This window comes from Rhinopithecus roxellana, chromosome 2, assembly GCF_007565055.1.
Source record: "Rhinopithecus roxellana isolate Shanxi Qingling chromosome 2, ASM756505v1, whole genome shotgun sequence".
NCBI lineage: Eukaryota > Metazoa > Chordata > Mammalia > Primates > Cercopithecidae > Rhinopithecus > Rhinopithecus roxellana.
The window spans coordinates 111,144,304-111,171,508 of record NC_044550.1 but is presented as its reverse complement, the minus strand read 5'-3'; the positions used below and the strand labels follow the sequence as shown (position 1 = coordinate 111,171,508).

The 27,205-nt window shown below is 38.3% G+C and overlaps 1 protein-coding gene across 2 annotated transcripts in view; it reads left to right on the top strand.

Annotated features, from left to right (window-relative positions):
* The window catches only part of TENM3 (teneurin transmembrane protein 3), a 489,057-nt gene that overhangs the window by 356,112 nt on the left and 105,740 nt on the right, over nt 1–27,205 (top strand). For both annotated transcript variants that reach the window (XM_030924209.1, XM_030924200.1), the window contains exons 6-11: nt 7,974–8,188; nt 15,622–15,832; nt 16,206–16,307; nt 16,499–16,693; nt 17,764–17,964; nt 24,176–24,361. In XM_030924209.1, the coding sequence (XP_030780069.1) occupies nt 7,974–8,188; nt 15,622–15,832; nt 16,206–16,307; nt 16,499–16,693; nt 17,764–17,964; nt 24,176–24,361 (1,110 nt within the window). The remainder of the gene's footprint in view (nt 1–7,973; nt 8,189–15,621; nt 15,833–16,205; nt 16,308–16,498; nt 16,694–17,763; nt 17,965–24,175; nt 24,362–27,205) is intronic.

The window sequence follows — 27,205 nt, the reverse complement described above, 5'->3', positions numbered from 1 at the left end:
CCATCTTTCTCTCCTTGGGCCTTCCTATTTCCTGAGACACAACAGTATTGAAATGAGGCCAATCAATAAGCCCACGGTGGCCTCTAAGTATTCAAGTGAAAGGAAGAATCACACGTCTCTCAGTTTAAGTCAAAAGCTAGAAATGATCAAGCTTAGTGGGGAAGTCATGTCCAAGATGAGATTGGCTGAAGCTAGGCCTCCTGCGCCAAACACTTGGCCAGGTTGTGAGTGCAAAGGAAAAGTTTTTAAAGGCAATTAAAAGCACGACTCCAGTGAGCACATGAATGATAAGAAAGCAAAACAGCCTTATTACCGATAAGGAGAACATTTGAGTGGCCTGGATAGATGATCAAACCAGATATAACATTCCCTTAAGCTAAAGCCTACTCCAGAGCAAGGCTGTCTCTTCAACTCTGTAAAGGCTGAGAGAGGTGAGGAAGCTGCAAAATAAGAGTTTGAAGTTAGCAAAGGTTGGTTCATGAGGTTTAAAGAAAGAAGCCATCTCTGTGACATAAAAATGCAAGGTGAAGCAGCAGGTGCTAATGTAGACGCTGCAGCAGGTTATCCAGAAGATCTAGCTAAGATCACTGATGAATATGGCTACACTAGACAATAGATTTTCAGTGTAGATGAAAGAGCCTTACACTGGAAGAAGATGCCATCTAGGATTTTTCATAGCTAGAGAGGAGAAGTCAAGGCCTGGCTTCAAAGCTTCCAGGGACAGGCTGACTCTGTTAGGGGGTAATGCAACTGGTGACTTGAAGTTGAAGCCAGTGCGTATTGATCATTCCTAAAATCCTAGGGCCGTTAAGAATTATGCTAATTCTACTCTGCCCATGCTCTATAAATGGAACAACAAAGCCTGAATGACAGCACATCTCTTTACGACATGGCTACCAAATATTTTAAGCCCACCATTGAGACCTACTGCTCAGAGAAAAAGATTGCTTTCAAAATATTACTTCTTATTGACAATGTGCCTAGTCCCCCAAGAGCTCTGATGGAGATGTACGAGGAGGTTAGTGATTTCATGTCTGCAAACACAGCATCCATTCTGCAGCCCATGGATCGGGGTAATTTCAGCTTTCAAGTTATATTTAAGAAGTACATTTTGTAAGGCTATCATAGATAGTGATTTCCTGTGATAGATCTGGGCAAAGTCAATTACAAATCTTCTGGAAAGGATTTAGCATTCTAGATGCTATTAAGAATATTTATGACTCATGGGAAGAGGTCAAAAGACTAGCATTAACTAGAGTTTGGAACTTGATTCCAACCTTCATAGATGACTTTGAGGGTTCACACTTCAGTGGCGGAAGTAACTGCACATCTGATGGAAATAGCAAGAAAACTAGAATTAGAAGTAGAACCTGAAGATGTGACTGAATTGCTGCAATCTCATCATGAAACTTTTTTTTTTTTTTTTGAGACGGAGTCTCGCTCTGTCGCCCAGGCTGGAGTGCAGTGGCTGGATCTCAGCTCACTGCAAGCTCCGCCTCCCGGGTTTACACCATTCTCCTGCCTTAGCCTCCCGAGTAGCTGGGACTACAGGCACCCGCCACCTCGCCTGGCTAGTTTTTTGTATTTTTCAGTAGAGACGGGGTTTCACTGGTTTAGCCAGGATGGTCTCGATCTCCTGACCTTGTGATCCGCCCGTCCCGGCCTCCCAAAGTGCCGGGATTACAGGCTTGAGCCACCGCACCCGGCAATCATCATGAAACTTTAATGGATGAGGAGTTACTTCTTGTGGATGAGCAAAGAAAGTGGGTATTTGAGTTGGAATTTACTGGTGGTGAAGAAGCTGTGAACATTGTTGAAATAACAACAAAGGATTTAGAATATCATAAACTTAGTTGATAAAGCAGTGGCAGGGTTTGAGAGGGTTGACTCCAATTCTGAAAAATGTTCTACTGTGAGTAAAACGATATCAAATAGCATCACATCCTTCAGAGAAACCTTTCATGGAAAGAGTCAATGTGGCAAACTTAATTATTGTCTTATTTCAAGAAGTTGCCACAGACACTCCAACCTTCAGCAACCACTATCTTGATCAATCAGCTGCTACCTACACTGAGGCAAGATCCTCCACCAGCAAAAAGATTATGACTTGATCAGAGGATCATTAGCATTTTTTAGCAATAAAATATTTTTAAATTAAGGTTATACATTGATTTGTAGAAACCTATTGGCTGGGCACAGTGGTTCATGCCTGTAATCCCAGCACTTTGGGGGGCCAAGGCTGGTGGATCGCTTGAGTCCAAGAGTTTTAGACCAGCCTAGACAACATGTTGAAACCCTGTCTTTACAAAAAACACCAAAAAATTAGCCAGACTTAGTGGTGTGCACCTTTAGTCCCAGGCACTTGAGAAGCTGAGGTAGGATGATCACCTGAGCCCAGGGAGATTGAGGCTGCAGTGAGCTGAGATTGGGCCACTGCACTCCAGCCTGGGTGACATCTTTTGAGACCCTGTCTCAAAAAAAAGGGAAATAATGCTATTGCACACTTAATAGACTGCAGTACAGTGTAAACATAACTTTTATATGCACTGGTAAACCAAAAAAATGTGTGTACCTCACTTTATTGTGAAACCTGCTTTATTGTGGTGGTCTGGAACAAAATGTGCAATATGTATGCCTGTATATGCTGTAAATATTATCTATTTCATTAGCTCATTTAATTTATGGGAAATATCCACCATATAATTTACCTGTCGGAGTCAGTACTTACTAAAACCAAATTTACCATTTTTTTGTTTTGTTTTGTTTTGTTTTGTTTTGAGACAGAGTCTTGCTGTGTCACCCAGGCTAGAGTGCAGTGGCACGATCTCAGCTCACTGCAACCTCTACCTCCCGGGTTCAAGTGATTCTCCTGCCTCAGCCTCCCAAGTAGCTGGGATTACAGGTGCCCGCCACTACACCCAGCTAATTTTTGTATTTTTAGTAGAGATGGGATTTCACCATCTTAGCCAGGCTGGTTTCGAGCTCCTGACCTCAGGATCCACCTGCCTCATTCTCCCAAAGTGCTGGGATTACAGGCATGAGCCACCATGCCTGGCCCAAATTTACCTTTTGTCAGAAAAAGTCTGACTTATTTTTTCAGTTCAAATAAATTAATCTACATTTTGTTAGAACCTCTCAGTTCTGAATCCCTGCTCTAGGTAGATAGGTAGCAAGATAAAGCACAAACCCTTGTCCTTACCTTGACAGCTGGAATAAATAAAGCATCATTACATTTCATGTTTCTTACCTTATTGCTGTGTTCTTGGTAGTCATGAAAGTCTTCTTCAGTTGAAAAGCATCCTTTGACAGTGGTTGGGGTGGGTGATAAGTTCATTAAAAAGGTAATCTCTCTTTCTTGATACATTTGGCTTCAAAGCATGCCAGTAGTCCGAAATACCCCGTTTTAAACTCCACATTTTGCCCTTAATGGAACTATGTTAAGCAGGGAAAGTCACTGAAGCCCCACCTTGGGTTTATGGTGTCTTAAATAAAAGAAGCTTCACCAACAAAAATACTTTTAATTTTGCCTTTTTCTGGCATACTGGAAGTTTTATGCTGCAGGACAATGAGTCATGGTAGTATTTTGGGTGTGTAAGAGGAATTCCTTTCTTTTGTAAAGAAAGTCAACACATGGATGTTATTGAGGTTCTATTAATAGAAATTAATTTCCTACCCCGTTCCTTATTGAAAAGTTTTAATGTTTCCTAGCGATATGCCTATCCTTGTTTAAAGACCCCTGGACTAGATGACCTCACGGGTACTAGAACTCGAAGATTCTGTGGTGTTATGATTAATTAGGGTTTTTTGCGTTATGGGAGGAAAAAATCATCACAACTACTATCCCATTCAAGCACACTCTACCAGTCTTGGTTCTTTTGTTTTACAAATGAAGAACCCTCTTTTTCTGGAAAAGAGCCACCTGTTAAATTAGCTATGTATGGGACTAATAGGATAAATAGATATGCTTCCCGACACAACAATGTATTCACATATCATTTCTGTGAGAAAGATTTTAACCCCTCAAAATTAATTTGTGGAGAAAGCAACGAGGCAAGAATACCTGGCTTATTAAACGGCTTTGAGACAGTGAAACCTGACACCCTAGAAATCAGAACTTGGTTACCATCACCACAGCTAATGCTCTTGGGTAAACATCATGTTTTGGGAAAAAATGCTGAAATTAGCACCAGTTATGAATTTATGCTTCCCAGTTTCAAAACACAGGTATGCTGTTAAAACTCAGAAAACCATTAATAGCAGCAATAGGGTCAACCCAAAAGAGTAGATTAAATTACATATGCTTCAGATAGTAGATCGAACTTATTAATGAAAATCAAGTATAATAGCCTTAGAAATGTATATACTTGATCAATGAGTCTAAATATAAACTATATTCATATTAAAATATGTATACTAACATCTTAGAGGGGAAGAGAATAGCTGCTCTACTCAGTACTTTAACATTAGTTTTCATGTAGAAGTCAACCAAAAGACAAAAGCTTATGAGGAACTTATGAATTATAACATAAAGAATATTATGTTATAGTATCCATGGCAGTTTTATAAATTTTATCAGTATAAAATTTATAAAAATAAGTATAAACTTTATATCCTGAAATTGTATTCTCTAGGGTGCTTCAGTGACTTAATATATCTGATTTTCTATGAACTAGACAAATAAATTTAAAACTTAGTAATTTAAAATAATATTTTTGTTTTAATAAAAAGCAAAGATTTTTTTGAGGATTATACACAACAGATGGTTTTGGAATTCTGCAGACCTTGAGTTCAGTCTTGACTCCATCGGTTGCTTTAGCCACATCATTTACTTCTCTGAGCCTTAGTTTCCTCATCTCAAAATGATAACAACCTCATAGGTGAAACTACCTGTCATATTGTAGGTTCTCAGTAAAGATTAGTTCCATTTCTGTCTCCCCTGAACCTTCTCAATAAAAGGTCCTTGATGACAAATATAGGCTCCTTTGCAGAAGCTTCCTAAATGAAAAGTAGAAATTGGTCTCAGATAATTAAAAATTTCTGAGTAAAGCAAGATAGATATCTATTTAGATAGAAAGCAAAATAATCTCTGGGTAGTAGCATTATATATTTTTTTTCTCTTTTTATTTAACTATATGTTCTAATTTTGCTGAAATAAACAAGTATTACTATTGTAAAATAAATACTTTGAATCCTATGAATGATCTACAGTTTGTAATCCAAGAGTTGATGTGTGGAAAAATTACAGTGATTACTATAACTCAATTTGGAAATTTTATTCCTTAGATCATTTTGTATTACTGAATTGGTTTAAGAAAAATAGACCTGATAGCTACCATGATTGTCAACACTGAGAAAGAAGAGAGGAAGTGAGATTATAAATAATGCCTTTTCATTGAGTTTTCTTGTACAACCCTCTTCTGCCTCATACCTGGGTTATTGCAACTGTGTCCTCACTCATCTGTTCATTTCCAGGCTTCCCACAGTTACTGCACAGTAATGCTCTTGAAACAGTGATTTCATTTCACCTTTAGCCTGCTCAGAATCTTTAATGGGTCTCCATTTAGCTATAGCAGTCCTTCACCACTGATGGTACGTGTGTCATGTAGGATGCAGTAGTCCAGGTGGAAAGCAATTCTAACATTTAGTAGTGATGTACTCCCTCAAACCTCACATTTATCTGTAAGTGTGAATTTTTTGTGAATTGCTTCAGATCCTATCGGCCATAAACTGGATCTGTGATTGCAGGTCATGTTCCTTAGTAATCTTCAGTTCTGTTTCTCTTGATTATACACACACACCCCACCACCACACAAGAATAAGTGTGTTTGAGGCATCGAAATGCAATTTACCCGTAATCAGTCTTCAAGTATCTATTTTAAAAGCATACCATAAATGACATGCACAGTAACAGAATGCTAGTAAATATATACATCTTCAGGGAGAAGAGTGTAATAACACTCTTGATAGAGTGAAAATACAAAAAATTCACTAGCATAAAGTATAAAGACCATATTCCTTAACCTGTTATTCAAGGCCCTCCACAAACAGATGTCATTTCCCTTCCCAACCTTATCTCACTTCCCTCCCATGACAAACCCATTCAAACCTCCTGAGAGCCAGACACTGCAGCTTGTGTTTGATGCCCCAAACCTTATAACAGTGCAATGATTACATTACTCTCCCCATTTTCTAGATGACGTTTAGTATCTTTCTTAAGGCCACACAGCTAATTGTTGGCAAAGCCAGGCTTCAAACCCAGATTTGTCTGACTCCAAAACGAGTTTTCTTTATCTTATTTTCTGGCCAGATGGATTTCTCTGCTGAGCACCAACCTAACACCTCTCAAGTTCCACTTGCGTGCTTGTGATGGCGATGTTTATCCCAACTCAGAAACCTTATCCTACCTGTTCCTCAACGTTTACTGCCAAACTTAACTCCTGTGAAATCTCTCAGCCTCCAGCCTGCAGTGATAGTGCCTTTCTCTGACCCGTACTCAGGGTCATACTGCTTTAGGGTCTCACTTAATTTATCAGTTTGTGGGTGTTGTCTCCCCAACCAGGTAATTACTACTTGATGGCAGAAGCTTTGTAAGTCAGATCAGATAATCTGTAAGATTCTACTCTTTGGTTTATGTTTCTTTTTTTAAGTCACCTACAGTGCTGCCAATAGCGGATACTCAGTAAAAATGAAGTTAGTGTTAAAGTAATAATTCTTCACAGAGAGTTAGAAGACTCTCTCCCTTATCGCTAAGATAAGATAGCTTACAGCTCTCAGACTTAAAATTACATCCTCTACGTTTTGAATTAACAGTTTAATGTTTGGAAAAAAAAAAAAAGACAACAAAGTTGGTAGTAAGTCAACTTTGTTACCACTTTTTTTTTTAAGAGACGGGGGTCTCACTATGTTACCCAGGCTGGACTTTAACTCCTAAGCTCAAGTGATCCTCCCCCATCACCCTCCTATTGTTATCACTGTAAAAGGGCTGAATTGATAGAAGATAATTTGCCCAGTTTCATTCTCTTCCTCAGCCTCCTGGACCCATCTGCATAAAAGACAGTGTGGTTATATTTCCACTTATGGAAAATTGCAGACATTCTACCATGACCCCCATCAGAGCAACTGAGAAAGAACCTTGGCAAAGAGGGAAAAGGGGAACATCATACCAAAAAGAGGAGTCTTGGATCTGTTTTCTAGAAGGAGGCCATGCAGGAAGAGATGAGATGCTGTCTCTTATCAGGTGGCAGGGATCCAGGGAGCAAAGAGGTTTTGTTCCTATGGATCAAAGATCAGTGTGGTCAGAAATAACACAGCATGTCCACTGAGACTACAAGTGATTTTGAAATAGGGTCAAAAGAGAGAGAAACAACCTTCACCAAAAGCTATGTGAGCACTTAAGCTGACCCCTTTCCCCTCACAACGCCCCACGTACCCCTTCTCTACCTCTCTGCCAGCATCTGGTGATTTTCATTCATCCTAGTATGTCGTTTAGATAGAACTACATGAATCCAAGCCATTGATTGGTTTTATTGTTTGCTTAAGGATTGATTTAGAAATCTCCATAATCCGTTCTGCCTTAATTTACACTTTGCAGTGTTATAATATGTTTAGAATGACTGATAAGTACCAGGCCTAATCTCTCCCAAGAAATAACAAGACACATAATTTGTAGGATAATTACGTTTCAAGTGAACAGAAAGACTGTAGGTGTGAAAACAGCTTTAGTCATAGGCATACCTTGGGGGAAGTCAAAGGGATTTGAACTTAAATATCTTACGAGCCAAATCAGAATTAGTAAAACACCAATATCTAGCAACGGAAGCTTTTAAAGTGCAAATTTTATGAGAGTACTTTATCAGAAGATGAAATGGCTTGAGCATTTAGTAAAAATAACTTTTTCAAAAAGTTTAAAAACCTTTTTTGTTCTGTTTTTTAAAAAATTTCTTGTTCTTCATCAATGAATCTCTTACATTCAGGAAAATTAGGTGGATTTACGCAAGAAAATAATACCATAGATTCCGGGGAACTTGATATTGGCCGAAGAGCAATTCAAGAGGTTCCTCCCGGGATCTTCTGGAGATCACAGCTCTTCATTGATCAGCCACAGTTTCTTAAATTCAATATCTCTCTTCAGAAGGATGCATTGATAGGAGTCTATGGCCGAAAAGGCTTACCGCCTTCCCATACTCAGGTAAGACTAGGCTTTCTCATCAATGAAATAAAAACTGCTGCTTGCATTTTTTGAAATGATTATCTTTCTTAAGCTCAGCTGTTTGGTTAACTGTTTGGAATTGACTTCCTACAGTAGAAAGAATTTTGAATGTAGGTTACTTGTTCTGAGGTTTTTGAATCAGTAGTGGGAAGAACAATATTTTCTTCCTGATTTGACTGTTTAAAATGTACTGAATTTTGTGAGCAACTTAATGAATATTGAGCATCATCTGAACACCCAGTAAAACACCATGGATTTTCCAAGTGTTTTACAAAGATTCTATGATAATTTCAGATGATCTTATTCCTTTCATGTAATAGATGCATAACATATTCATCTCAAACACGTATTCATTCTGTTCAAAATGTATTTTTTTAGTTTATGCCAGATTTACTCTTAGTAGAGAAATTATGGGAACGTCAACATAAATATGATGACATGAGCTTTATCAACTCAAGCACTGTTCCTCATCTAAAATGATGAACGCTGAGATAAAGAGGCAAGAGAGCTTTCAGAGATAACCGAGTATGATCATATTCGTGTGGTACGCAAAACAATTCAGATATCCTTAATATCAAAGAACTTTAAAGTCATTTCCCTTGCATAAAAATCCCCTCACAACATCAATCACAGATGGAGAACTACTGGCAATTCCACAGCCTTTGTCATCATCTAATACAGTACTGGGTCATAGTATGTAAATTGGAAATTGTCACTTAATATAGGTTCCGTCATATCTAAGAGAAGTTTTTTAAATTACCTACCATAAAATTGGAACTGAGACTTTCCCCAAGATCAACTATTGTGTTAGTAAATAGAAGAATGTCAAACATGTAATAGTTGATTAATTAAAATTGACAGTTGGATGAGCCTAAAGTTATATTCGATCATCATTTTATTTGCCCAGAGGATTTCATGCTGATTTAGTGTGATTTATAAAATAAGGAATGGAAAGTTTTCATGTATGCTTTATATCATATAATTTTGTGAGAAATACTTCTTCTATAACCTAGGAACATAAATTATGAAGAAAAGTTATCACATATTAATAAAGAAATTATATCCTTAAAGAAAGATGAGTAAGACGATTTCAACATGCTTTTTCTAATGCAGTTGTGGATTTAGTTCATATACATATATGAATTTTTATGGCAGTGAAATTTCTTTTTTTTTTTTTTTTTTTTTTTTTGAGACGGAGTCTCGCTCTGTCACCCAGGCTGGAGTGCAGTGGCCGGATCTCAGCTCACTGCAAGCTCTGCCTCCCAGGTTTACGCCATTCTCCTGCCTCAGCCTCCTAAGTAGCTGGGACCACAGGCGCCCGCCACCTCGCCCGGCTAGTTTTTTTGTATTTTTTTAGTAGAGACGGGGTTTCACCAGGTTAGCCAGGATGGTCTCGATCTCCTGACCTCGTGATCCGCCCGTCTCGGCCTCCCAAAGTGCTGGGATTACAGGCTTGAGCCACCGCGCCCGGTTCTGAATATTAGGCTTTAGTGTATTCATTTTTCCTATTTAATTTTTTTTTTTTTTTTTTTTTTGAGACGGAGTCTTGCTCTGTCGCCTGGGCTGGAGTGCAGTGGCCGGATCTCAGCTCACTGCAAGCTCCGCCTCCCGGGTTCACGCCATTCTCCTGCCTCAGCCTCCCGAGTAGCTGGGACTACAGGCGCCCGCCAGGTCGCCCGGCTAGTTTTTTGTATTTTTAGTAGAGACGGGGTTTCACCGTGTTAGCCAGGATGGTCTTGATCTCCTGACCTCGTGATCCGCCCGTCTTGGCCTCCCAAAGTGCTGGGATTACAGGCTTGAGCCACCGCGCCCGGCCCCTATTTAATATTTTTAATATCTATATTATTAAAGTAAATTCGATCCTTGTGCATTGTATACTTCTTATAATGTACTAATGCCCAATTTTAAATTTTGTATTTTTGTTTGTTTGTTGGGGTTTTGGTTTTTGTTTGTTTTGGTTTTTGTTTGAGACAGGGTCTCACTCCATCTTCCAGACTGGAGTGCAATGGTACAATCTCACCTCACCGCAGCCTCAGCCTCCTTGGCTCAGGTGATCCTTCCACCTCAGCCTCCTGGGTAGCTGGACTACAGATGCGTGTCACTGCACCCGGCTAATTTTTGTATTTTTTGTAGAGATGTGGTTTCATCACGTTGCCCAGGCTGGTCTTGAACTCCTGGGCTCAAGCAGTCCGCCCACCTCAGCTTCCCAAAGGACTGCGATTACACGCAGGAGCCACCACATCTGGACCAATTTATTTTATTTTATTTTATTTTATTTTATTTTATTTTATTTTATTTTATTTTATTTTATATTTTATTTTATTGTTTGAGATGGAGTTTTGCTCTTGTTGCCCAGGCTGGAGTGCAATGGCATTCGGCTCACCGCAACCTCCGCCTACCAGGTCCAAGTGATTCTCCAGCCTCAGCCTCCCTAGTAGCTGGGATGCGCCACCACACCCAGCTAATTTTGTATTTTTAGTAGAGATGGGGTTTTTCCATGTTGGTCAGGCTGATCCCGGACTTCCAACCTCAGGTGATCTGCCTTCCTCGGCCTCCCAAAGTGTTGGGATTACAGGCATGAGCCACCGTGCCCAGCCAGTCTGGACCATTTTAAATTTTAGATTTGACTCCAGTTCATCTTATAGGTGACACTGACTAGGATACAATAACCAGGTTTTCTTAAGGCCAGCACAGTGGGTCACGCCTGTAGTCCCAGCACTGGGAGGCCGAGGTGGGTGGATCACTTAAGGTCAGGAGTTCGAGACCAGCCTGACCAACATGGTGAAACCCCATCTCTACTAAAAATACAAAACTAGCCGAACGTAGTGATGCACACCTGTAATCCCAGCTACTCAGGAGGCTGAGGCAGGAGAATCGCTTGAACCCTGGAGGCAGAGCTTGCAGTGAGCGAGAGATCGTGACATTGCACTCCAGCCTGGACGACAAGAGCAAAACTCTGTCTAGGGAAAAAAAAAAAAAAATTCTTAAATGAAAGTCCTCTGTAACTTCAATTATAGTAGACAGATTGGATTTATAGCAATTGTCCAGTGAAATATGAAAAACTGTTTTCCCATTGAAACCACATATGTGATTATTTTGTATATAATTCAAAAAATGTACCTCTAAGCCGAGCACAATAGTGAACATGTAACTTATAAATTCCAGAAAATAATTTCAGATAAGAATTTCCTATTGTTTTGTATACTTGAAAGGTTTATTTAAAGATTTAGTTGACTCTGCAAGCTGTATATAACATTTAAGATTAGAGAAATAAAAGATGCAGTTTCAGGTTTTCTCATAATCCTTCTAGTATTTAAACATAATACATGTGATACCCACTTTTCTTTTCTACCACAATGTATGTGTTTAAGTAGGTTATGCATTTTCTTAAGCATCATGGTTATTATAGTTTCTTCCTGTGGTTTATTCAATATCAGCAGAGCAAACAACTGTTTCTGAGTTCAGTGTTTAAACATGAAATATTCTATAAAGCAGCCCAAATTGAATATTTCTCTGTTTCTGGGGAACATTAAATAAATCAACCTGAAATAATTAAAATTGGCCAGCCATTCAGAATGGTTGCTTGAGCTGTCACAGTCTTTGTGACCCTTTTTAAAACTGCCCATTTGATTGTTGCCAAGGAATCAGTGGGCTGTCTTCTCCCTGATGCCAGTTCATTCTCTTGGTCAGTTAGTGGCCTAAGGAGGCGATGCAGAGCCTTATGGTTAAGTGCACTGTAGCATTTGAGTGCATTCACATGAAGGCTCTTGTCGAATGGGAGTTGGAAGCCTGGGTCCTAAGCATACCCTTTACCACCTTTTCACTTGGTGACCTTGCAGCATCCCTTCTCTGAGCCTTAGTGCCCATTGGTAAAATGATAGAGTTGGATCAGATGATGTGTAAAATCTCTTTATTCTCTATATTCCAATTACAGCAAGACTGTGCCACTACCAAAGAGTTGATGTCAGGACACAGTTAAGTATTCATAGATTCCAAGAACTCATCATTTTAGTACCAGAATTGAATTAAACCTCTAATCTTAACTGTTCAGAAGTGAACCACCAAGATACCTGAAACAAAATCTATTTGTTTTTAAATGGTCTATTAGGTAACCAGCATAAATACGACAAACATGGGCAAACTTTTCTTCTACTGGTTTTCCAAAAGACCTTGTTAATACATTGTAGTTTAAACCAACTTTAGACGAGGATTTTTAAAGCGTGTATATTTGTTAATATTAAATCATAAGAAAATGACCTTTAAGCAGAACTTTCACGCTAAAATTGTCTCACTTTATATGAAACCTTTATCAAGTATAAGCTTTGTCTCATGATAACTCCCCTGGAGTAGTGCAATTAAAGAGTCAGCCCCAAGAATTTCTTCCTAAAAAGAGCATAAGGTCCTAAGACTCCTCTTCTCCCCAAAAATATATCTGTGTCTCCATCTTAGAAGTATTACAGAGCAAAACTCACATTTGCCCTTAAGTGACCACTTTATGCCCTAAGAACGAAGATGGTTAAGTATTTTCATTCCTTGTAATTTGGTGATTTTTGGCACAGATGGTTTTAGTGTTAACGTAGGAATGTTGCTTGAGGTATGTGAATCACTCTCCTGAAATCATGTGTGAAACACTTCTGCAGAAGAGCCTAGACCTGGGTAGATACTCAAACCTGTCAGCTCCTCCTCCCCACCATCATGTTCACTACCCTGGCCTTATTTTATTGTTCACAGTGTGATGCAAATGGTTACTTCCATGATAAAGGTGATGGTTGTGCTTTTGCCTTCAAAGACCAGCTAAAACTCAGAATTTCTCCCTTCGACTGTTTCAGTTACTGTGTTTAATGTTAGGGAAGAAAAATGTTTATATGCTTGGGTCATAAAAAGAAATTTTTTCTTGTCTCTTTGCCATGCAAATGTGTAAATATTTAAACCTGATGAGGAAATGAATGGCTTATTTGAGACAGAGTCACCTTTCAAAACTGCTGAATTAGTTTTCCTCTAATAATTCTAGAATAGAATTCCAGTCAAATTTTTGTAGGGCAGGTATCCACACCAGTCATTCTTTTCATCCTTATAAGGTATAAATGAAAATAAACGTTTTTGACTGCTGATCACGTTATACTATTTTTATATATTTCTCACAGCTGAATTCTATTCTAATGAAACTACCCAAAAGAACAAAAAAAAAGGTTTTACTTATAAATAATAATTTTAATAAGTCAGAAGCCGTGAATTAAATTTTAAATTATCTCCAATATTAACAGCAGAGGTCTATGATCAGTAAACTGGCAATCTATTTAACTGTGATTCTCAGTATTTCCAACAACTGATTTTATTCCAGCTTGATTGAATTAAGAGATTCATATAATAATCTTTTTCTTAAATAGGCCTCTGATGAAATTCCATCTAAGAAATCTATCAGAAAGTAGAATATTTATGATTTATATATGCAGTATTCTAGTAATTATTTATATATTGTACTGTGGCATATGTTTCACCATAAACACACCTCAGGAATAGAATGAAACTAGGTAACAGTCTGTAGACACTGAATCACTCTACTTTTAACAATTGTTATCTAAAAACTTTCTTGAAACTACATTGGAAAGTCTTTTCAGCATCTTTCACATCCCCTATATTATTTCTACTTACAAAATTTTACCCCACTGTATAACAATCACATTTTAAGGCCGGGCGCGGTGGCTCAAGCCTGTAATCCCAGCACTTTGGGAGGCCGAGACGGGCGGATCATGAGGTCAGGAGATCGAGACCATCCTGGCTAATACGGTGAAACCCCGTCTCTACTAAAAAATACAAAAAAAAAACTAGCCGGGCGACGAGGCGGGCGCCTGTAGTCCCAGCTACTCGGGAGGCTGAGACAGGAGAATGGCGTGGACCCGGGAGGCGGAGCTTGCAGTGAGTTGAGATCCGGCCACTGCACTCCAGCCTGGGCGACAGAGCGAGACTCCGTCTCAAAAAAAAAAAAAAAAAAAAATCACATTTTATATTTTTAATTCTTGTTTAAACTCTCCAGTCACCAATGTTCATGTCGAATTTTACTAAAAGAGAACTTAGGTTTAATGGTGACCCGTCCATAAGAATAGTCAGGCACACTTCCTGTTATTGCCACCCCTTCAGAACCCTCCATTAACTGTTTAGATCAAAGATGTAAAGGCATCTTGTTACATGTCTTCAATCTAACAACAACTAAGTAAAGCCCGTGGCGTTCTCCATCGTGCTTGAGATGGTCACATCAGCGCCACGGGAGAGGTGGAGTAGGGTGGGAGGGATGACCCCACTTGGAGCAAAGTGCTCTTGAGTTCACACGCCAACCCCACCATTACCAGATGGCTGAGAGCCTGCTGCAGCTCAAGATTCAGATTCCTCCATCTGTAAAGTGCAAATGATAAAGCCTTCCTACGAGGGTTCCTGTGAGGAACCGGCGCAGAGTAAGGATTTAACAGTAGTTGTTGCTACATGAATGTTAAGTCAGAGAAGAGCATAAAGGGTTGTCTTGTGGTCTCACTAAAATTAGGTTGCTGGCAACATGGATGGAACTGGAGGTCATTGTGTGAAGTGAAATAAGCCAGGCATAGAAAGTCAAATACCACATATTCTGGCTTATGTATGGGAGCTAAACAAATGAGTGAGTAGAAAGAGGAGAATGATGGTTCTCAGCAAACTAACACAAGAACAGAAAACCAAACACTACATGTTCTCACTCATAAGTGGGAGTTGAACGATGAGAACACATGGACACAGGGAGGGGAACATCACACACCAAGGCCTCTCAGGGGGTCAGGAGCTAGGGGAGGGATAGCATTAGGAGAAATACCTAATGTAGATGACGGGTTGATGGGTGCAGCCAACTACCATGGCACTTGCATACCTATGTAACAAACCAGCACATTCTGCACATGTATCCCAGAACTTAAAGTAAATAAAATAAAATTTAAAAAAAAAGAAAGAGTAGAATGATGGATACCAGAGGCTGGGAGGGCACTCAAAATATGTATGACTATTATATATCAATTACGAAATTAATGCATTAAACATAAGCCTGCTGGATTGGAAATGTCAGTTCATGTAGATTTTATATTTGTATCCCCAGACTGCCTAAACTCATCAAACTTTGATCAGTCAGTAGAATTAAATAAATTTGAAAACCATATTGCTCAAGAAGGGGAAAAAAAATGGTCCCTGATGATTGGATCCGGCCCTATGTGGCAGGTAGTTTGCATCCTCCTTGTAAATGGTATGCATAGGAGACGTCTACCATTTGAACCTGGCAGTCAGGACCTTCTTTCTAACACTGTATTTGTTAGAGCAAAGGAAGACAGCTTGAAGAACAAAAAGAAAGAGAAGCAGCCACCCTTTATATTTCTGACTATTTTTCCTCGTCCTCCCCCCAGTATGACTTCGTGGAGCTCCTGGATGGCAGCAGGCTGATTGCCAGAGAGCAGCGGAGCCTGCTTGAGACGGAGAGAGCCGGGCGGCAGGCGAGATCCGTCAGCCTTCATGAGGCTGGCTTTATCCAGTACTTGGATTCCGGAATCTGGCATCTGGCTTTTTATAATGACGGGAAAAATGCAGAGCAGGTGTCTTTTAATACCATTGTTATAGGTAAGAATAATCTTCAAAGCCCCCTTTTCCAAAGCTACAGCCTAAACGCTGTGTTTAATAGAAACTAAATTATCTGTACCAATTTGGGGTAATTCCTAGGGTGTTAAAGCCCAGGTAGAACATGAGAATTATTTTTGAACCGTTTATTTGTGAATATGTAACAGACTATGAAGCACTGGGAGAAAATATTATCCGGAATTACCTTGGGAGAGGAGAATACATCATGAAACACTTTGAAAATCTGCATTTGAAGTGACAATGCTTTGCTTTACTCCTCATATTATCTAGCGTAAATGAAGATCAAAGTGACACCGTTTATCTTTTGCAAGAGGCAGGCTATACAACAAGTGTTCCTTCTTTCCCTTTTCTTCAGAGTCTGTGGTGGAATGTCCCCGAAATTGCCATGGAAATGGAGAGTGCGTTTCTGGAACTTGCCATTGTTTTCCAGGATTTCTGGGTCCGGATTGTTCCAGAGGTATGCAAGTTAGATTCTTTTCTTAAGCCGATATAAATAAGCTGTAGAAACACAAGTAATTCCGAAAACTACCGAGACAGGAAAGAAAGGAGGGAAACCTGGCAAATTGCTTGTTCCAGCGATGTGTCTTTTCTTTCGGAAGCTCGGTGGAAAATGTGGCTGTAATTCTTCTGTCGTGTCTTGTTTCACAGCGGCCTGTCCAGTGTTATGTAGTGGCAACGGGCAGTACTCCAAGGGCCGCTGCCTGTGTTTCAGCGGCTGGAAGGGTACGGAGTGTGATGTGCCGGCTACCCAGTGTATTGACCCGCAGTGTGGGGGTCGTGGGATTTGTATCATGGGCTCTTGTGCCTGCAACGCAGGATACAAAGGAGAAAATTGTGAAGAAGGTAAACATGTCAATATTTGCAGAAGTCTGTTGTTGTCTTCATAAAGAAACAGATTATATCTGTAATCTTTAGTTTGGCAACTCTCTTTTGTAGGCTTCCTTTTGAAAGCGGTTTTGAAAAATCCATATTTATGAATGCGTTGTCTTATTAACACTTTAACTGATAAAAAGAACACACACCAAAGGGCCTCTTTGCTCTTTTTCAGCAGCGTGAATCATCCCTTTTTTCACTCTGAGAAAGAAAGCAAACCTCGTACCTTGAAACTAACAGCAGACTGTTGGATTTTATTTTTCTTTTTATAGTTTTTTACATGGATGCCAGCTTCTAAATCTAGCATTTTGACTTCTCTAGAAAGACAGAATAGTACACAAAATATGCTACTGAAAAGAAATGTGACATCATGGATTTGTTCCATAGCTGTGTACGTGTAATGATGAGAGTCCAGATACCATATTGTAAAGTGCAGGTGAATTGTTTTTTCAGAAAGCAAAAAAGCACCATTTCCGTTCTTCAATCAAATTGATTTTATTGATCTGCACACACAAAGTAATGCAATTAACTCTCTGGAATTAAATTTTCAGGCCATTGACCCTACAAGTGTAAAGTTTTATTGAGTCAAATTGCTAAATTAAATCTCGTCATCTAAAGCACATTAAAGTGAATTAAGAAAGAGAGTATGCAACTCATTTATTTCTCAAACAGTGTGAGGGTCCCATACAGCTGTCAGTACTCAGCGGTCACAGATTTTGTTATAGAGAAGGCAATACTTATTACTCTGTGATTAGGCAGAACAGAGAGCAATAGTCTGAAACCTCAAGAGTCTGTGTGTGTAATTCAGGAAAATTACAAATCCTTGCAAGAGTCTCAATTACCTAAATGGCACTAGCCTGGTTCTTAATGCTTTATTGTATTATAATTCTTTGCATTTTCAGAAACAGGTTCTTGAAAATGGTAGACAAATATTTGATTATCCAAAGTGTTCATATAAATGAGATTAGGATTTAATTCTTTTTCTGCATGCACTATGATATCTTCTGGATTTAATAAAATTGTTCTTTTCTTTACACCAGCTGACTGTCTAGACCCTGGGTGTTCTAATCATGGTGTGTGTATCCATGGGGAATGTCATTGCAGTCCAGGATGGGGAGGTAGCAATTGTGAAATACTGAAGACCATGTGTCCAGACCAGTGCTCTGGTCACGGAACATACCTTCAAGAAAGTGGCTCCTGCACATGTGACCCTAATTGGACTGGCCCAGACTGCTCAAATGGTGAGGTTAATAAATGCAGTACAATCAAGTTGCTTCATATTATTTAGCTAAAAATGATATTTTAATTTTTAAAAGCCTCTTTTTAAACGTAATACAAATTTTAGTAAAGTGATTCTTTGTGGAAATAAATATTAAAAGTAATGATATGTAGTTGCCTTATAAAATAGAAGGAACCATGCTTAGCCAATTTATCATTAAAATTTCCCCTTTAGTTTTATGGGGAGGAGTAAGCTTTCATTTGCATAAGATACCATATCTTCTTAACTCTGAATTTATGGAACTACTAATCGAAACTAACCTCTCTAAAATCTTAAGTGTAGCTTGGGGATTTAAGCACGTTATCTTATAAACAGAGAAGCCTCGATTTTAAAAAATCATTTGACAATATAAGGATAAAGATGATCACAGTAAAGAGTATGCATGTATAGATATTATGATATGTATAAATGGTTCAACACTGAGTTTTTAATCATAATAATAAGGTTATAATAGAAATGGTACAAGGTAATTTTATTCAGTCAGCCAAGTTGTTATTGAGTATTGTGTGGGATTGTGATAGGCCCCGTAAGAATAAAAGACTAACGAATCGTGTCTGCCCTCTACAACAATGGCTTTCTAATTTTTTTGACCTTGAACTATCACCTTAAATACATTTTTGCATTATGACCTAGTGTAAGTGTGCATGCACATCCTCACATAATTGAAATAAACATTCTACAAAGTGATACACGCTGTTTTTTTTTCAAGCCTATTTTATTTTTTTTCAAATGTTGGTTGCAGGCCACGAGCTCATTCCATGACTCCTAAGTTCCAGTTTGAGAAGATGACATTCTAGTGTGGAAGATTACAGTTTAATTAGGGAGATGAGATGAATACATATGAAATAATTCTAAATCAATATATTCTAGTCTGATATTGTATTGAGTGTTACATGGAATATTATGCTGAATTCAGTGGACATTCAGAGGAGTGATTCTGAATGAGTCTTCAAAGTTTTCAAGGAGACTTGGATTACCATTCTCTTTTTAACGATGGTGGCAGCCTGGGCAAGGGTATAATTTTTGGCCAGGTGAACAGTATTAGAAAGTACTTAAGAGCATGGACTGTGAAATCAGATGTGTGGATTCACATCCAATCTGTACTCCTTAAGAGCTATGGGACCTTAGGCAAATTGCTATATGCCTCAGTTTACTCATCTGTAAAATCATGGGACACTCTTCACAAAGATGCTGTGGGAATTACTTGGAATAATGTATATCACATACTTAATACAAAGCTTGGCTGATAATAAATTCTAAAGATCGCTTCCACCACCATCACTGCCATAGAACATCCCTAATCTGAAATTCAAAATGTTCCAAAAATCAAACGTTTTTGAGCACCAACATGATGCTCAAAGGAAATGCTCATTGCAGCATTTCACATTTTGTCTTTTCAGATTAGGGATGCTGCACTGGTATGTATTCTGAAAATATTACAACATCTGGAAAAGTTTAAAATCCAAATCACTTCTGGTTTCAAGCAATTTAAATAAAAGATTAACGAAGATGAAATTGTGAGAAATACCATTATATTCAAGGGACAGTGAAAAAGTATTTGGAGGCAAAAAATTGGATTGGGCCTAATTATGGGGAGTACGGTTTAGAAATGATAGTTTCAGGCAATGGAGCATTTACCAATAGCAGTAATATGCCCAGTAAGACAATGAGAGTATTGTTTTTGGAAAACTGTCCAAAGTCAGAGAGCATGAATTGTGAGACTTTGATGGTGAAGAGACAAGCTGGAGGACTTTCCCACAAGCGTGAGGTGATGAGATCATGAATTCGTTTGGAGTCAGTAGAAATGAAAAAGATAAATCTGAGGGACGTTTGAAAGGAAAAGCAGACAGGACCTGCTGAAAAAGACACAGTAGAGACACATGTTGAGAAGAGCTGTAAAAATGAAGCAAGGATAATTGGTGCTAACGTTAATGTCCCTGAATGAAGCAAGAAAACTGGGAAAGGGTGAGGCTGATTGAAGAGGCAGGACATAGGGAGGCAATGGAAGAGAAGTGAGAAATAGAAAAGAGGATGAATTCTGTTTGGATACTCAAACTAAGCAAAACTACACAGTTCATCAAAAGAAGAGGAAAAATGAGAAAGAGAAGCAGGGAAGAGAGAAGTGGAGGAGGAAGAGGATGATTATAGAGAAGGACAAGGAGAAGAAATGAGAAAGAAAATGAATTTTACTAGCAGTGTAGAGTGAATAAAAACATCCCACTTAGATTAAATATAAGTCTTGGCTTCAGTGGAGGGGTCTATCTACTCTCCTGCCCCCTTCTCTAAGCCTGTTTAACAGTAAGTGGCTGAGAACAAGAACTCAGTCGCTGAGCTGCCTGGGTTCAAATTTTGGATGGCCGTTCACTAGCAATATGACGTTGGGCAAGTTATTTGATATCTCTGTGCCTCTGTTTCTTTGTATGTGAAATGGAGATAATTACAGGACTACTTTATACAGTTGAGGTAAGGCTGAAATGAGTTAGTACGTGAAAAGCACGTAGAATAGCACCTTACACGGTACGTGCTCAGTAAGTGTTAACCACTAATAGACGTAGTAGAGGGTGGTGATAGTAGTCACTATGGTGGAAGTACTACTCTAAAGGCTAATCATAGTTTGTCATACTTAATTTCTCATCAATTCAGAGGAGCTTCCACATTAAAGTAGATTGGACATGGTTCCCCAAATGTGAAATTTATGAAATGCAAATTGTTTCCTCTATTAGTACAATCAAATGGCATAAAACGACATGAAATATCGTGCTGAGAAGCTAATTCACATGTTTATTTTTAGCAAGAAGTAAAAAGGCTAGTAATTTTTACAAATTGCTGTTTCCTGGCCTTTCGAGAACCTTGGGTGACATCTCTGCTGCCCTCTGAGTCGGTATCAGCATGACAGATTTCTCTGCTACTCTTTACCTCCTACAAATTGAATCCTGGAAGCCCAGAATAACAAATGTTTCCTATCAGCTAATTGATAATATTCATGAAAATTTTCTGTTGAACTCATATACTACTGAGAGACAAGTTTTCATCCTTTCTCCTTCCCATTCTGATTTTTGTATGAGATGAGTTTTCTTCCTCCTTCCCTCCCTCTCTTATCTCTCCTTCTTTCTTTCCTTCCTTCCTTCCTTCCTTCCTTCCTTCCTTCCTTCCTTCCTTCCTTCCTTCCTTCCTCCCTCCCTCCCTCCCTCCCTCCCTCCCTCCCTCCTTCTCTTCTTCCCCTCCTTCCTGTTTTATTCACTCTTCCTCATCTTTTGGCCCATACACCTCTGGCTCACTTGAGGAACCGGAAACTTTGGTGAGAAAATTCACATCTGCTAGAGCAAATAACATGTATAGAATAAATAAGAATAAAAACACAAATTGGGATCTGGATTAGAGAAGGCCTGGAATGTCTTATTAAAGAGTTTTAGGGATATTACCACCAACCAACACTTAACCAGCATGAGTGAGTGGTATTATTTTAAATAGCACGTTAACTTGTTTTGTCCTCTATTCGTAAAATATATTTTGTAATTACATATAATTTACATATAAAATAAGCATTTAGTGTTTTCTGTTGAGTTTTTACCTATACTAAAAAACCCTTTCCACAAAAAAATCCAATTAAATGTTACAGAGATAATTACTTCTATAGTGAAGCTACTTGGTTCAGGTCTCTTATGCCTCCATCAGTAAAACAGCATATTAAGACTAGCTGTAGAATAATACTTGCTTGAAATACTGTCATTCAGATTTGCTTCCTACAGTTATCCAAGTCGGAAAGGAACAAGCACAATAGCCCCTTTTTTCATATAAAGTTATTATAGTGTATTTCCTGAATTATTTTATAAAGGGTAGTTTGTAACTGATACTAAATAACTCAAAAGTTAATTCAGCCCTCTAAATAAAATGATACTGCTATGAATTGGAAAATATACATATAAATGTTAATTAAAAGATTAAATTGGCTGCCAAAAATCACATATCATTCTTTTACGTATTTAGACTGAATTTTTTTCATGCTGCTGTAATTATTTTGGTAGTTGAAAATCTAATTTTACCTGTGTACTAAATGACTGTTTAGTCATAGAGAACAGAGATCTTTATCCTATTCATCTTGATATCCTCAACGCAAAAAAGAAACTTCACATGTATTCAACTCTCGATAAATAGAGTAGCATAATGAATACAATACTCCATTTTTGAAGAATGTAATTATAATAAGTATAGAAAAAAATCTTTATGAAATTTTGCTATTAGCTGCAGAAAGACAGAAAACTTACTTAGAATTAATAGTAAAGATCTCAAATATGCTTCCAGTCATGCTGTGAAAATATCTGGTCTTGTGTGCCTCAAATTTATCTGGTTATTGCACAGTTCTCATTTAAAGCTTATAAAAGCACTGTTATTTTACATTTGTGGCTTAAAGTTTACAAGCAGTATAATTCTGAATTTCTAAGTGAATCCTAGAGGAAAACACTTTACTCACTACCTCTTCTGTTGTTGTGGAAATGACCTTCACATATCTAAATTCAATAAGAGAGTAGACTTTACACCGGAAGAAACATTTGGTTAAGCTGCTAAAAGAGAATAAATGAATTATTTCCATCTGCAAGTTTATAGGTTTGAAAGCAACAGGGCTTTCCTCTATCTTCATCAGCAGTTTGTTCATTAATTAGCCCTTCAATTCCACTTCAATTAAATTAACTCTAATTAATAAGTTCATTACAAAGATTGACGCACCTTGCTCAAAGCTAGTGTGCTAAATGCTGATAAACACCATCACCCTAATGAAAAATTGATTAGATTGAATAAAAAGGGTACCTCAGAAAGAAACCTCTCACTTCTGGAGCTGGGTTGATATTATGTTGCTCTGAAGTTAATCAAACTATCTTGGATCTCTTAATCAAAAATTTAATTCAAAGGAGATAGAAAATTTTGCCTGAAAAAACCTGTGTGCTACCCTCTTCCAGTTAATAATCCTGGGTGTTGTTTATAAAAAATATTACAACTCTCATAGTGCCTTGATAAGGTGTTTAAAGTTAGCCTGTGAGATAGAGAATCACGTGTCTGAGCAATGTTATTTGGGGAATGAATGGGAATAACAGAACATGTGACTGCATAAACAGCTACTATTTTTTAACCAAAAAAAGGTTTAGTACGTTTTCTGTTTGTTAGAAATGATTTTAGGTTTTTATTGTTCAGTGCTTTATTTTTGCAAGAAAACAAAAACTAATCAACAATCTTAGAATTTCAGGGGTATTACCCCAAAAAACTATAGCTAACTTTAACCTTATATGTAAAGAGTAAAAATGAAATAACCTTCAAAGTTTCTTTTACCTTTCCCTCTCCCTGTCTCTCAATTGGAACTAGTTAAAGAAAGCTTTTAAGAGAGCTTAAAAAATTTTTCTTACACATCTGAATTCTTTTTAAAGAGCTAACCTGGTATAACATTTGAAGTCATGTGGTAACTTGTGCTCTTTTCAGTAATTCTAGGAATTGAAAAACTTTGTTTTTCAAAGGAGAGTCAATTATATGTATTATTAAACTGGTTTCGTACTGTGGACTAAGAAATTTGTATCTGTCAACAGTACAAATTTACTGAATAGGAAAAACAGTTTCCTTTTACATACATGTCTGTGTCAGAAGCAAGCTAATTTACTTACCAAAGTAGATTCCTCTTAGTGAAAGTTTTTGAATATTTAAAACATTGAAATATGCCATTAGAAATAACCCCTTTTCAAATTCTTACCGTATGTATGAAACCCAAGTCCTGTTAGATACCTGAGATGCTGAAATATTTCATTAATTTGGGGGTGGGGATATGGGGACCTGTTTTCTTGGTGACAGATGTATATAAACATGACTACTCTCTATATATGTAATGTTTTCTATATAAAGTATTATATATATAAAGAAATTATTTCTAGCAATTGTCATGTGTATTTTATGCATGATTAGAGCAGCATGTAAAATTAAATGATGAATAAAGATGTAGAGTTCCACCACTGATAATTTCGTAGTGGTCAGTGCTGAAATTTACTTAGCATACAAATACTTTTGATTTCTTTTTGATGATTTTGTGTTTCACTTGAACAAATGTGAGTGGAAGATGGAGCGCTGCTTATTAATTCCCCTTCTCCCTCCCGCTACCCTTCTCTCCTGTCTTGCTTCCTCTTCCTCCCACACAGAAATATGTTCTGTGGACTGTGGCTCACACGGCGTTTGCATGGGGGGGACGTGTCGCTGTGAAGAAGGCTGGACGGGCCCAGCGTGTAATCAGAGAGCCTGCCATCCCCGCTGTGCCGAGCATGGAACCTGCAAGGATGGCAAGTGTGAATGCAGCCAGGGCTGGAATGGAGAGCACTGCACTATTGGTAGGCTCACTGCACGTCTGTGTCTATCTGTCCCCCTCCTCCCAGAGAAGAGCCCCCATGGTCGGCTGTTTTCAACTTGGAAAAAGCCTGTTCTTTGCATTATTTTTTACTTGTCTTTCTTAACACGAAGTTATTTTTTAAATAGGTTGTCATTTTATGATGGCAATTCAGTTCTTTTTAGAACAGCTGTCACAAGTATGAGGTTTAAACTTTTATTCATTGGTTTTGGGGATGGCCACATAAATGGACTCACATAAAACAGACTTAATGATTTGTTTATAAGTGAAGTTTTATCAAATCTTGCTTCTTGATGTTCCATATTGTCATTGCATTTCTTAATAGCAGATTTTCCACTTTAGAAAAAAATGCTTTAAATTTTTTTCAAATATATGGCCTTATTGGCTGCTGTAGTTTCCAGAATTATACTTGCCCATATCTTGAGTCTCTACAAAAGAGGTTTGACTTTTTATGACTTCGTTTTGTGGTATCATGAGAAATAAAGTAGAATAAAATGCACAAATCTCACTGCTTTTAAACAAACCTATATGGTTAACACTTTTTCATATGTGATGACATTTGTGAACATCTATAGGTTAAATAAAACCATCAGATAGATGTTTCAGATCAAAACGCTAGTACATAAACAATATTTAGCGTAGTTACAAAAGTATCCAAAATATATATATCATATTTTCAAGATACTCAGTGTCATTGCTTTTACCGTTTGTCACTAAAATTAAAATGTCTAATTTTAAAAATACAACACAAGTATGTAATAAATTTCTACATCACTTCAGTGAAAGTATACAATATTAGTTATAAATGGCACAGTCCTACCAAAATTTCAGAATTGGTGGTATAATATTTCTCCACATTGTTTTACATTCCTAGGGTGAAAGTTGATAAATCTGTTGTGGGGAGCGTCAATATCTTTTAAAGATTTCTTCTTCTGATGTATCTGTATTATGTACTTCGCTTTTTTGCTTTTTTGGGTAGCCAGGAACTTTGTCATGGGAAAATTGAAATCACATACGTCTTATCAGTTGTCACAAGTGTGTTGTTATAAACTTCATGGAAGGTTTTTTCTAGTCTTATTGCCATCCTTGACATCTGTTTCAAGGGTCTCACCACACCCCCACGCTGGTGATCTTCAAGAAGAACTCAGAACCCAGAGGTAGTTGTATCATGGCTGTAACGTGTCACAACCAGAAAGAAAAAAAGACCTATCCCGCAGAATCTGCAGAAATCCATGCACAGCCTTCCCACCTTCCTTCTCTCCCGCCGGGAGAGGTCACGTGCAGCATGCTCCTTTTCCCAGCAGCGAAATGAATCCACAACGTGTGCAGTATTTCTGCCCAGGGAAGCCTGTTCGAGACTTAGAGCAAACTTGTCCAGCCTGTGGCCTGTGGGCCGTATGCAGCCCAGGACAGCTTTGAATGAGGCCCAACACAAATTCATAAACCTTCTTAAAACAGAGATTTTTTTTGCAGTTTTTTAGCTCATCAGCTATTGTTAGTGTTAATGTATGTTATGTGTGGTCCAAGATGATTTTTATTCTTCCATGGTGGCCCAGGGAAGCCTAAAGATTGGAATTCCCTGACTTAGAGTCTAAGGTTTTTACTGGGGCTGTTCTAGGAGGTATCCTTTGTCTGCCACAACCACCAAAATCCCAACTCTCCTAAGAAGAGTGGGTGTGGACAAAATAACCTTATCAGTGTAGGGGACATCCACATTTCCAGATGCCAGCCAAGGGACAGCCCGCCAAAATCCTGCGAATCAGACCCGCTGTTAGCTCTTAATTGCACAGCATCCTTGGAGCTTCGCTTGTTGAATTGGAGCTTCCTGCCTACAGCTGGGGAAACATGTATAGTTTCTGCTGAAATCAACAACAGGTGCCCACAGTCATAGCACTTGCACAGGGCTCGTACCCACTGATGTGGCCTTCCCCTCCCAAAGAGAGGCCTTCTGGGGCAGTGGCGGAGGTTGTTCATGTGAACTACATTAAGGCAGAAAAAAATTGATGAGCAGGATTTGTGTATCCTTTTGTGGCCATACAAGGGACAATGCAATACCTCTATAATCAAACAGCTCCATGTCCCAGGTGCCAGAATGCCTATATATCAGAGGCAGGGCGGGAAAACTATACCTCTGATCATATTCCCTCATTCTTTGTGACTCCACCACCCGATACCCAATCAGAAGAAGTGAATTGAGTCTCGCTGAGGGAGAAAAGTTATGAGCTGACTGTATGTATCTTAGGAAGTACAGCAAACTCGTATGTATAGCTTTGAAAACCAGGAAGTGTACCAAAAAGTTATCCATAGACAGATTTAACTTACCAACCAATAGTTATTCACCAGATCATTTTAGTGTTGTTCTCAGTGGCCTTGGTATTGTTACACGGATAATAGTTTCCCGTAGATGAGCTGTTCTTGAACAAATTCCTAGTTGTTTAGGAACAAACAGGATTTTTGTTAGCAGTGGGTCTTTGTATTACAATTTAATAAACCCTGCAATAGTTCTTAACAATTCCATTTTCTATTATTTTCATTTATTCTGTTGCTTTTATACTCCATATGAGTAGCAGTGTGGGAAATAAGGGACCTGCTTCATTTAAAAATAAATCTTAGATGTGAACCTTTTAAAAGATGCAGAGTGCCTTTAAAGCATTTTCTGCTCTTTTATACTAATAAGATGAGTTATTTCCAATTTTGGCATACAGAGATCCAGTTGCCTTTCCCCTGTTTCCTTACTACCTGTGTATATGCCCACCATAGTTTCCTGGTTAGGGGGTTGGGGCCCTAAGTGGCCCTAAGAGGCCATTTGTGAGCCACAGATTAAACA